Source organism: Phaethon lepturus, unplaced genomic scaffold (assembly GCF_000687285.1).
Source record: "Phaethon lepturus isolate BGI_N335 unplaced genomic scaffold, ASM68728v1 scaffold6029, whole genome shotgun sequence".
In the NCBI taxonomy this organism is placed as follows: domain Eukaryota; kingdom Metazoa; phylum Chordata; class Aves; order Phaethontiformes; family Phaethontidae; genus Phaethon; species Phaethon lepturus.
Window position 1 is genome coordinate 13104 of NW_010562644.1, and position 13425 is coordinate 26528.

The 13425-nt window shown below is 41.8% G+C and overlaps 1 protein-coding gene across 1 annotated transcript in view; it reads right to left on the minus strand.

Moving 5' to 3' along the window:
- The window catches only part of AMFR (autocrine motility factor receptor, E3 ubiquitin protein ligase), a 27075-nt gene that overhangs the window by 10970 nt on the left and 2680 nt on the right, over window positions 1–13425 (minus strand). The window contains exons 3-8 of the mRNA XM_010294332.1: window positions 11431–11583; window positions 7019–7059; window positions 6058–6190; window positions 5363–5496; window positions 3548–3658; window positions 396–586 (exon numbers count right to left, since the gene is read on the minus strand). Of these exons, the coding sequence (XP_010292634.1) occupies window positions 396–586; window positions 3548–3658; window positions 5363–5496; window positions 6058–6190; window positions 7019–7059; window positions 11431–11583 (763 nt within the window). The remainder of the gene's footprint in view (window positions 1–395; window positions 587–3547; window positions 3659–5362; window positions 5497–6057; window positions 6191–7018; window positions 7060–11430; window positions 11584–13425) is intronic.

The window sequence follows — 13425 nt, forward strand, 5'->3', positions numbered from 1 at the left end:
TTTTAGACTGCACCAGAGGGTTTTTTTTCCTCTTTGACTGTCACTGATTAACTGCCACCTGGTGACAAAATAAGACCACAAACTTCCCATTCTGCCCATCAACATGGCACAGAAGGAATAAATGCCAGTATCAAACCTGCTAACCACAACAAATCAAGAAAAAGGAAGCACTTGTACAAAATCTTACAAGAAATCTCTGTACCTCTGGACAACCTCAGAGACATGTATCTGAACCCTTGCAAAAGAACCATAAGAAATATATACGTGTTTGAGAAACCCAAGCAGAAGTGCGGTTTAAGTTTCACCTGAGGCATGGACAGAACTCCCTTCCACAGAAGACTGTTCCCTTCATTTATTTGGGCAACAGCATCAGATGTCAAACCCACTTAGCTCACCGTCAAAGTGGAAGAAGTGATTGTGCTGATTCAAGCGTGGTCTGCCTTCCGCTACTGCCACGGGGACCAGGTTCTCCTCCAGGTTTTCCCTTTGGTGATCCTCTCTCACATGATGGCTGTCAGTGATATTAAGAGACATTCTGCAGGTGGGGCAAGATGTGTCTTGTTCCAGCCAGGACCGCAGGCATGAGCTGACAGGAAAATAGTAATATTATGGTGAGCTTGCAGCGTTTTTCCAAGACATCGGTATCATGAGTACATCAAGCAGCTGTCGCATATTCTGTACAGAACATGAACACGTGGACTGGGCAGAGATAGTTTGTGAGGTACGCCTGATGAGCTCCTGATGTCACTGGCATAGGTTTCTTCTCTCTTTCAGCTGAAAATACTCAAGTGTTCACTTTTTATAAACACGCATGCAGATTTATCACAAACTTAAAACACTCTCCACGTTTATTGTCCCTCCAGCTCAGAACAAGCAATTTTTGCCTGCAAGGGGAAACAAAACGTTTCTCTTCTCTCACCATCCCCAACTGAAAAAGGACAAAAACCAACAGGACAAGTGTTTAAAATACACTGACACATTTTTATAGCAGATCTGCCAGTGTGATGTGGCAATGGCACCTCCAAAGTTTTTCAAAGATCTTTTCAAAACTATCAATACCCAAATCACCAAAGTGGGAACTTTTCCACTCTGGGATCTCTCTAAACAGATTTATTAATACTAACCAGTGCTGTGCCATTACAATGTTTACTTAATTCTCAACATTTGCTGTCTTGAAGAAAGTGAGAAGTGTTTGAAATGCAGGTTTAAAGACTCAGAGCTGTGCCTACTTTTTGATTCAGACTGCTATGACCCAGTTGCAGTATTTGCTGGCACGTTAAACCTAATTTTCAGTAGGGAAGAACTGAATTTCACAGAACTGAACATATCTCAACGCTACAACATGTACTTCATGCTTGCAGGGTGGGGGTTTTTTTCCAGCAGAAAAACTCTCAAAACACTTTAGAAAGCAAGTGACAAACAAAAATTCAAATAAACCTGTTTCCCAAATTCTGTATTTGCAAATGGAGTAAAGGATCACTGGTTTAGGCTGACAGAGGAAGGAAAAAGTCCTATTTGCAGGATTATAGCGAAGTCAAGGATACAAGTGGTCTGCACCATTCCTGAAGCTGTAGCACACAGACATATCAGAAGTTACAGTGATGGGTTTTCCCAGAAACAAGCAAAGCACTACAATAAAAATCTACCATTTTCCATCACCTTGGTCATCAGCACAGCCAGCACGTTAGCACTGCCGATGCTGTCCAACTTCACCTCCATTTCTACAGCAAAACCTTGCAGCACACAGCAAACTCCAATCTCTGCTAGAGTTGTAGACACAAAAAGTCACTTGTGAAACACCCAGAGTGACGCAAGCTACCACCATGCTGCTGCTCCTCAACGGCTCAACCACTGAGTTGCTGGAACGGACACAAACCCCCTTTGGCCCGCAACAGCACCAAGCCCCAAAGGCTTGCAGCAAGCCAGCCGTGGTTATACCCATTTTGTAGCGCACAGGCAGAAGGGCTCAGTCACCTACAGCACCTCAGCAGAAGGATGACTAGCAACAGGTCAAGGTCAGCAACATTTCAGAGCAACAACTCTTTTGAAACTGACTGCTTCCCAAAAGATAAAGGAGAGGGTTTCAACAGAGCCTAAAAGATTCAGACACCCACTACCATTAAACTTCCTTAATATTGATGTACAGAGGCGATCTCAGCAATGTGACGCTTCACTTCTACTCCAAACAAATGGCTATGAAAAAGAATCCCACATAATTGGGAATGGACACAATGTTTAGCCTGTTCACAAAATCACCAAGCTTTTACAAGGACGGAAACCATTCCTAGGCTGTAAATAGGGCTATTAATTGCATCTGGGTTTATATGCGAGCTTAAGTCATCCACTGTAACCATGTTACCTCCTTGGTGCATTTAGGGAGGGAAGTGTAACTTAGCTTCAGAAAAAAATACAAAAAGGATCCTTTTAGACACAGAGAAAACAACTTTCTGAAGAGAAGACCCTGAGCTTCTCAAGTGCTCAGAAGGTGATTAAATATTCACACGATTCAGTAGCACTGCAAGAGGAGTTTCTGCTGCAGAGACACATTATCTCATTAGAGACTTCCTGGAAGACAGATAAATATTTATGTCAAGGTTTGTCATAAATGACAACAAATTATCACAGATCATAACCTCTGGTTTGACAGTTACCAGAAAAACAAACGCTATTTGCAGAAAGTAACTTGCTCATATGACACCACAGGGACAATTTAACTGACCATGAATGTTAGTCACATGGCACTTCAAAAACTCCTGACACAATCCCCGTATCTCCTTTCATTTTTAAGCACAAGCATGGATACAAAAAATCTAAGAAAAGGCACATCTAGCTCAGCACACTGGTCTCCACAAGCATCTGCTACTGTTCATTACTGAGTGAGTGTAAGAAACAGTATACAGAAAGATCCTCTGGCCAAAAGCCTCCCAGTTTCACCTACCAGCTGCTTAGGGACCTCTTCAGCTAATTTGGTCTTTTACAGCCCTGGTGGACTCATCCCCTCCATGAAATCATATAATCAGACCTGGCCTCCACAACTCTCCTGGGGGACTCATCACCATGCAAGGATGCACTGTATAAAAATATTCCCCATTTTCTCTTTAAAGCTGATATCTGAATTTAGTACTGACTCTGATACTAAGGATCTAACTCCAATTTTTCTTCCTCGCCCTCATGGAAGAGGTGGTGCATAGAATAAAGTAAGGGGGAAAAGAGTGTGCTTTGCCAAGCAGTTACACAGCAAGGTAGGGTACAGACCTGCAGTTGAGATACCATACACTACTTACCCATTAGTTGACAAGATGCACACCCTTAGTTTGGGGTGGGGAGGGGGGAAAATGCACCAGGTGAAACAACTCAAACATGAAAATGACTGAAGTGAACACGACTTGTACTTTGTTACTGGAGGCAGACCAAGATGACCCAGGCAGTTAGCAATCACAACTTTGCTGATAGTTCATTACTTGTCACCCTGCTGTAATTTTCAGACATCACCATACATCCCTCGCTTTCTACAATCGGGGCACCCTCTCCAGCCCCAGAAACGTACTTGTGGAAGAGATGGCCGCAAGGCAGTTTACGTGCGGATTGCATGGAGTCCCAGCAAATGGCACAGTCATCATTATTGACTGCTAGTTCCTCTGGTGTTGCAACTGCAAACCTACAAAGAAGAAAACGGCAGAGACAGAAGTAAGGATTACAGCAGTTCAGCATGGCCTCCTCTCTAAAGAATCCTGCACTGAGAAAACCTTTCCCTCAACGTTAACTTTTCCTTGGGAGAGGCATGCCAGCAGGTTTGCTATTTTTTCCATAACCCAAACTCACATGGCAAAGACAGACACACATACACACATCCCTCTCATGCCTTCTTACAGGCACCTTTTTTTTGCACATCTCTGCATCCATCCTAGGTTCAAAAAGCTTTGATTTAGTATCTTCCAAGAAGTACGATCATTAGGTTGAGAACCTCAAATTATAACCTGTATGGCGTTGGCTTATATAATTTTTCTAAATGAGTTTTAATAGCTGTACCCATTAAGATGTCTTCTTGGGATCATAAGCATTTATGGTGTGACTAATTTTGGCCTCGTTTTTTGCCAACCCCCATTTGTCTTTTTTTTTTTCTTTTTTCTTTTTTCAAACTACAGCGCCGTGAAAGCAGCTACTACACAGTACCCAAACACGGACAATATAGAGATGATTGGTATAACAACATTTCACGGTACTGCTGGTGTGGAATACACCTGAGAAACAACCACACAAACACAGGGAGCTGGCTGCCATCGCCAGCTTCAGGAGGAAGCTAGAACGTGGTTCTTCCAGAACAATCAGAATGACAAAAACACATCAAGTCACTCAGACAAGAAGCCTGAGACACTTGCAGCTCAAACAGCTTCGTGAGCAGCTTAGAGGGGTTTAGCGGCTGCATCTTACTGAAAAGAAACAATGCATTGTGGAGGAACTTTATTATGCAGCTCTTAACCTGATATTACAGCCATTAAATGACTTTTCAGAAAGAAAACCTTGGGAATTTCTAGAGAAGCCAGTCTCCTCATCTGGACAACAGCAGCAGTCACCAGAGCTAGTCAAACCTAATGAAGTCCCCAAAGAAAACAGTACAGTGATGTACAGAAAGAGTAACACTCCCTGTTGCTCTTAAAATTATTAAGGACATAGCTGAGTTATGAAAATGTGGCATCAGAGATGCAGCAGTATCTGGCACAATCCTCGGTTTTAGCAGGCCTCTCGATTTCTCTATATTGCCTCAGTATAGGTGGGTGGACTAAAGTAATCCCAAGGTACTCAGCTCAACTACAAGTACAGAGTCTGTTTAGAGTTGGCTTCAGGTTTAATCAATACATACTTAAAGCTGAGCAGGTTTTAATTAATATGTAATTAATTTTTTTTTTTTTTTCATTTCAGGCAGTAACTGAATAGTATGGTCTAATGAAATTAAGAGCATTTATTTCTATCACGGCCAGAGCCAATATCTGACAACTGAAACAGGCAGAGCTTTGCAGAGCTTCCGTCACCCCACCAGGGCAGTACACAAGAAACTACAGGAGAAGAAATACTGGACAGGAGAGTTCACTTGTTGCCAGTAATACGTTACCAGTAATACCACTATTATAAAAGTCATTCCTACATATCTGTTAAAACCAGAAAGGGTGTCTCCAGTAACAAATAAAATGGGTAGAAACATACTCTAAGCGTAGAGATTTAAGAGCCATATTTGCAAGACTGCATCTCTCCAGCTTACAGCATGCCATTGTGTATCAAAGGAACGTAAAAGAATCCCAGCTTCTTCATCAGGATCCTCTCTGCAAGATCCACATCAAGATCCCAGAGCAAATAAGAGGCTCACCTAGCTTCCATGTTTCCAACCACACGCAGGTAGTTCTTGTGCCGCCGAATTCTTCGTTGAACCTCATGAAACAGGTAGCGCAGCTGCATAAAAATCACCAGGCTCGCCATTGACAACCAGATGTTGCCAAACAGCTTTGGAAAAAAACAGAACCAGAAAAGAAACAGAAATAAACACCATGGGAAACAAGAGGCCGCCACAAGAAACTGCATCAGGTCTTAGGAGAAAAAGAAGTCAAGAAACCAGCATTGATGAGTTTTTCTTTTGTTGAGACCATTCAGACTAACCACGTATGTTCACAGGTATTACTACTCATTATATCTTCAGATAGAACTTAAGCAGCACTGCATTTATAAGGATAAACTGTATTCAGTCCTGTTCAGCTTAATGTCCCATGCTGCCAATGAAAATAATTCAGTCTGATATTACTCAATAACAAAGTTAATTAAACACCTATTAAACAGATAATTATACAGTAGTCAATACTCCGTAACAAAGTTATTTGCAAGGACTCCAACTACACAGGAGGGCAAAATGCCAGATCCACCCCCAATACATCTCTGTATTTAAATAACTTCTCTGTAATATTTGGTTCCTAAAATAAGCAAAGAAAAAAAAAATAGAAAGTACGTATACCCAGCACCCTTTATTTTATGGCCAGTCTATTGCTCAAGATTATGTCCAGTATTTCATACCAGCATATGAATATGATGCATCAGGTCCAGTGAAAGCAAGGTTAGCTCCATGACAAAATCTGTGTAGTAGACATAAGTGCCTTTGCCCTCCCATGTTCCTTCATGGTTGAGATCCCAAAGATGAATTACGTATCTGCAAGAGCAGGGACATTAACTTTATTCTATCTTTTGTGTTAAATAGCATCTCTAGTATTCAAACTATTTTATCCATTTTTCAAACAACTTCTGGATATGGATTCTGTGCCTTTCCTAATTCCCTTCTTTGCATTGGGCTTAGGAAGTGCCCACACTCTGTGTTTTTCTGGGGGACTTTTTTTTTTTTTTATAATGTTATCATTTCAAACAGTAACATTTTAAAAAGGCAAAAAGCAGTCAATGCTTAGCCCACGCTGGCATTACAGATAACACCAGCTGACAAGAGTTGTAGCAATTTGCCAAGAACTCCTGCATGTACCAAAAGCCAATCTTGGGATTATAGTAACTACAAGCCCACATTTTTCATCACATGAGGTACTTCTCAGGTGAGGCATTACAGTTTGGTGACAGAACTGAAATGCCAGTAGTGACCTGGACAAGGAAGTTCTGTGCTACACGTCATGTCCTACATACGCATGCACACATGCATTACAGATTACTTTTTCAAAGCAAAAGTTCTAGAGATTAATATCTTAAAAGAAACGCAGTAGGATGACATTAAGTAGCGTGTATCAACCCCCATACAGCAGCATCAATCCATTTTAATCTATGCCTCAAGCTATTAGCACCTACTAAAGCTATCCATCCATTGCAGAATTCATGCTTAAAGGTAGTACAGGCTACGGTTAACCACATTTGCCCATCTCCAAACATGCACTTCCAATTCAACAAGGGAACCCAAGGGAACTACATACACCTCTTAAATCAATAAATGCTAGATGCACTACCTTCTTAACAACCATCCTGCAAAACATAAGCTACTCACCGTAAAATCACATGAGCAGTTCTGACTGTCACAAGCAGAGACTGCAGAAGAAAGAAAAAAAAAAAAAAAAGATATGTTAATGTTCTGGCAGGGACTGTGTGGTCCAGAGGCAGGAGCTAAAGGGCTAAAAGACAAAATGCATTTATTGCAGCTGAACAAGTTCCTGTGAACCAACAGTCACTATAGATGACTGTGTGCACAATGTACCTGTGACAAACATAAAGCTTATAAATAAATATGGAAGAAATTGTTCTCAAACACACAATGCTCTTGGAGCAGCCACTAGCATTACTGATGTTAAGTCTCACTTTTTCCCCGCAATACATAGATATTATATGATACAAATACATAGATATAATATAATACAAATATTACCTTTTTCGAATCTTACCACTTGGTGAGTGTCAAGACCACAATCTCACCAAGCACCTCTCCTCAACCCACTGCTCAAGAAAAATATGAAGAACCAAATAATAGCAGGAATTTGAGGAAGAACCATGGAAGCACTTTCAAGTAATTCCCCCCTTTGCTGAGATGTAAACGCTGCAAAAGTAACTTCTCTCTTTAATCATACTTAACTCTCCAGGCTAAGTACAGAGAAAAAAACTGAGTATATCAGAGAGTGTAAGTAGATCAGAAGCGTAAAGACAAGTGACCAGAAAGAACTGTTTCCCAAATACCTAGCCAGATTTCCACGGGCCCTTATAATCTAAGAAACATGGCCCCATCACCTCTCTCTATGCTGTCAGGCCCACAGTGCCCCATCCCTCCATTGTACCCTCCCAGCGAAAGAAAACGGCACAGGACGAACCCCCGTCAGAGACTGCCCGCCGCGTGCTAGCAGGGGCCAGCTGATGCCAAGATCCAGGGGATTTATAATGAGCACGTGAAACCACTTCTGTAAAACTGGTTTGATGGCATGCCTTCAGCATAAGTTTTAACAACAGTACAGAAGAACTATCAAAACCACTAACTACCCAATATAGTAATAAAACAGTTGGTTTGAAGAATTTTTTCCATCAGTAAAAAGCATTCTTAAAATGCTTCTATGCATTTTATATTTATATATTTAACCCTTAGCAATATCTAACACATCTGCCCACTGTTTACTAGTTGGCTTTAAAGTAAGTGTTCCTGTGACTATTTAAACACCAGTGCAATCTTTTATCCAAATAAGGGCTTCAGGATAAGATGCACACATCATTCAAAGAGCACAAAAAAAGTCAAGAGGGTAACAACAAGTCACCTAGCACGGTGTGCTGGGTGTTAGAGTTAAATTAACACACTAGCTGCTCTTGCAAGGCATGTAATGAGACCCTCCTCTGTCTCCTGTTACCCCACACCTGAGTACCAGAAAGAGACTACACCTTGTTCACAAAAGGTTTTTGGCTACGGAGAAACTTCAGGCAGACCGCAGAGGAAAAGTGAATACATCCAAATTCTAACCATGCACGTGATGGAACAGAATTCTCTCCGTTTTAATTTTAGCTCTAATTAGCTAAAATTAGATTACCTGAGCTGCTGGATGGATACGCCATTGAGCACAAATCTGTGTCAAAACCAGTATACATGGCATAAAGCCTCTGATGAGGAAGACACCTGTCAGGTAGAAACCTGAAGAGTTCAGTCTTTGCCACTTTGAAGAACTTAATGTTGCCAAGACGTGATTTATACTGGTTAGTGCTGAGGCAGCTACAGCATCAAAATTAAGAGGATGAGTGTAGATCGGTCAAGGCACTGGTCTCTGGTTCCTCCGCGCTTTCCAGAAACACTTTTCAGCATTCTGACATGAGAAATGCTTTGCAGCAAATGAAACACTGCATCACAAGTTACACAACTCCATAATCTGAGGTTCTAAACGTACAGTAGGCCATTTTCAGTAGCAACACTTCAAGAGCTCTTGCTCTGCTCCACTACACACACACTTATCCCCCAGGGACTCCGGGATACTGGCAGATACTAGTCACGTAGATTAGCACATGACTGGAAAGTACTCAAACCCTAAGATAATGGATGCAGCGTGAGAAGCTATACAGGAAAATATACTATCATCTGTAAGGTACAATTCTAAGATTTGAATATCACTATCATTATAAAGCCTTAACTGAGATATATGAAAGAGGATCAGAGGACAGCTGCTATAGGAATGGAGTAATTCTTTCTTACAATAAAAAAGGTACAAAGACAGACAGACTGGGTATTACTTGCTACGCTATAATTCTCAAATACCATGTATCAAGGAAAAAAAGCTTAATGTTTATTTAAAAATACAGACTGTCCTTATTCAACCTTCTCTGGGCATTTGCACATCCATCCTTTGCAGAAAAGAAAATGCAGACAGGTGACACAGAAAAAGGCAAAGCCTAACTAAAACCCAAGAAAAACATGTATATTGCTTTATTGAAAATCCTGAGGCATCAAGCTAAATCAATGTTTGCAGAGTCAGGAGGGAGAGATGAATAGCTTAATGTGACTTAATGTAATTAAATACACACTCATGGAATACACTTGGCAGGGTCCCTCTCGAACAGCATCACACAAGCCACCACCAGGAAAACATTTTAGTCTGCAAGATTTAATGCTTTTTGCTGAGAGCTTGAGGACTGCCACGAGGTGTCACTGCTAGTACCTGTACAGAAAGAAACCTAAATGTTTTATTCCACTTACATGAGTCCTGGTTATTAAAATCAAGGAGATTACTCATGGTCATCCAATCCATATAGAGCATATTTAAAATGTTGAAGAAAGATATTAGACAATTTCATATGAGGAAAGATTAACCAGACTAGAATTGTTTTGTTTGGAAGGGAAGTCAGAAGGGGAACAGGAGAAAGGTCTATAAAATTACAGATGGTATGAAGAAGAGTAAACAGGGAATGATTCTTTGCAGTTTTTCACCGTAAATGTGTTAGATAATAGCCAGGGACATTATCAGACAGAAGATTCAGAACAACTAAAAGAGCCCTTTGGTGTACACAAAGCCGAGTTAAACGTGGAATTTGTTGCCTTTGGATATCACGGAGGCCAAAGTATAAACAAGTTCAATAAATGATCAGACAACTTTCCAGAGTCCATCTGAGGCTATCAAACCCAACCGGCTTGTGCAACCCTCAGCTCAGGAACATCCTCAAACACTGGCTGCTGCAAGCAAGGGTAGGAGATCCTTACCTATACATTCCCCACAAACCTCCTCTGCCGTCCAGCAGCAGCACAGCAGGCTGCCTGGATCCACAGCTTGGCTGAGGACCATACACTTATGCCGACCGAACCACTCCATCGTTAATAAGCAGACAGAACAGCCCTCACTGAAATGAATAGCTGGGCCCCATCCTGCAACCCAAACCATGTACACCACCACATGGCGCAGCGCTAACGAGGCAACACTTTGGCACTATGACATTCTCTGATAAACCTACCCCATGCTGGTACAAGGCTGATACATCCTTCTGCCAAGCCCAGATAAGAGACACAAGACCAACAAGACCTCACCCATTAGAGACACTGACAAATCTTCCATAGCATTCCATCGTGTCATTACAAATCCAACCTTGCATATTCTCATACTTAGGGAGAAGTAAACTGCCCTATTAAATAACTGAACAGTGGTGTGACCAGCATCATATTCTCCTACTATCAGCTGACTATCTTCTTTCCCCCTCATTAACTCCAACTATGAATTCAAGATAGAAGAAAAATAAACCATACGTGCTACTTGTTACCTGAACTAAGGATGTGCTAACACGACTTACTTGCAATTATACCGGTTACTTTCCCTTTGTTTAAGAGTATCACTTCCTCAGGCAGAGCGCAGCAACACACCATAACATCAGAATCAGACTGATGTTCACTCCACAAACATAGTCCTGTTTACTCCACACTGCAAAGGGTTCAGGAGTGCACAAACATGAGCTGCTCATCTCAGCCGAGATGCATCTCTTTGCACAAACATAAGCAAATCCCATGAGAATGCCTTAAGGATAGGATGCTAGTCTCATTCCTTTTCGGGAGGAATGAAATAGAAAATACAAGCTCCAAGAAACAGGCTGAGGTGTACAGTACACTTTCATATACACTCTCCCTCTCTCTAGTGGTCATTTCAACTAACCCTTCTTGCAACGCTCATGAAGCACAACCATTATTTTTTCATAGGCTGCCTTTTGAGTTCAGCACCATCTTACAGACTTATCCTCTCATTCTCTTCTTCAGACAAAGATTTTTTTGCAGGCTTAAAGTCTAAAGAGAGAAAGCATGTGGATCTGGCAACCACTTTAAAACAGGAGAGGGCTTGCTTGTGTCTTCAGAGTTTCCTCCTTGTGGGAAACTTAAAAGAAAACCCACCGTGTGCCAAGATACCCCCAAGTGAGGGGTGAAAAGCAAAGCAGAAACCACTATGCATATGAAGGAAGTCTCACCTCTGCTGCCATGAAAGCCAACGTGTGCATGCCATGGGTGTAGCCAATAATACCACAGATGACTGCTAATCCACAGCAGGACAGGAGCATGGCTATGAGCAGGGTCAGGACTCTGATGTGGCTGATCATGGGTGTGGTAGGAGAAAAGGAAAGCTGCAACACAAATACATAAATACGTAACAGGTTTAAAGGAGTACTTCATCCACCCTGCTTTCCATAGTCACTTCATCAAACAAGTCCTCATTCAGGAAAATCTTTTGTTTTCTAGAATAAAACCAATTTCACCACGTCAACCATGCAATGAAGTAATAAATGATGCAGAACAAAGCTAAAACCACACACCATCCCAAAGTCTCATTCGTCTCACTGTCATTTACATTCACCAGGCTTTAAAGCCAGAAGGGATCATTACAATTATTTGATCTAATGTTTAGATGACCTGTGCAAAAAAAAAAAACATGGACACCTTCTCACACAGTAGTTTCTGTGTCAAATCCACAGCATCTGCTTAGGATGAACATGCGTTCTAGAAAGACGTCTAACCTTAATATACAGTCTTTGAGCAATGAGAATAACTGTTCTGCCAGTTTTTCACCTTAGAGCTGATCTGAATTTGTCCAGCTTTATCTTCCAGCCTCTAGTGATTCCAATGTCATTTTCTTCTGGAAGAGAGAGACAGTTCCCCCCAAAATTTAACCTGCAGCTAGAGACTGCTGGACAGAGTCTACTGAAAATAGTTGTCTCATTCAGTAACATATATATAGTGTATTTATTCTCTAAACTACATTAACAGTAAGGCTACGCCTAGGCTGTCAAAATCAAAGATGACCCAAGAGGCAAAGTATTTAGGTGGTCCAGCCCCTTATGGGAAGGGGGATTTCTTCCCCTTAGGGGAAGAACAGGACAAGGAAAGGAGGAGTTGCCCAAAGCTTCACTCTGGTCTGATTGACGAAGTTGACTCCCATGTTTTGTTTTTAAATTGGTTCCTTCTTCCTTGTTGATATCTGGTTCAGTTGCACATCCCCCTGAGTTTGCAAGGCAGATCACACAAGTACCATTTGTCCAAGTAAGGAATTACAAGCCATGCTTTGAATGCAGAAGGAATATAATAAGGATTTCTTCCCACATGAGCTTTGTTCTTTCACAGCTTTCTGAACAACACTAAAAATACCAGATGACTGCCTTGTTAACTTCTGTCTAAATTTTCCTAAGCCCACTAAGCTAGTTTCAAGCTTACTGCTTAGCTACCTGTGAATTAACAGCCCTTTCTGGGTATTAAGAAAAAAAAATTGCAAAGCACAGAGCTACCAAAAGGAAATTCATGGATTCAGTTTAGTTCAAACTTTTATTCCAGGACAGAGGAGCTGAGGAAAATGCATGTCCATTATAGATGTTTAAAGGGCAAGATCTACTATTCAAATTCTAGTTCCTTCATCCTTGCCTAGACTTCAAATTCTGCATCTTTATAACAATTTATTTTTGGCATTAACAGAAACCGGGATGTAGCTTATTGGTTTTGGCTAGGATGAAGTTAATTTTCTTCACCGTAGCTAGTGTGGGGCCATGTTTGGGATTTGTGCTGAAAACAGCATTGATAGTACAGAGATGTTTTCGTTATTGCTGAGCAGTGCTGACACAGAGTCAGGGCCTTTTCTGCTCCTCACCCCACCCCACCAGCGAGCAGGCTGGGGGTGCACCAGAAGCTGGGAGGGGACACAGCGGGGACAGCTGACCCCAGCTGCCCAAAGGGATATCCCATACCGCATGGCGTCATGCGCGGCATATAAACTGGGGGAAGCAGAAGGAAGGGAAGGACATTCAGAGTGATGGCGTCTGCCTTCCCAAGTAACCGTTCCATGTGATGGAGCCCTGCTCTCCTGGAGATGGCTGAACACCCGCCTGCCGCTGGGGAGTGGTGAATGAATCCCTTGCTTTGCTTTGCTTGCGTGAGCGGCTTTTGCTTTACCTGTTGAACTGCCTTTACCTCAACCCACG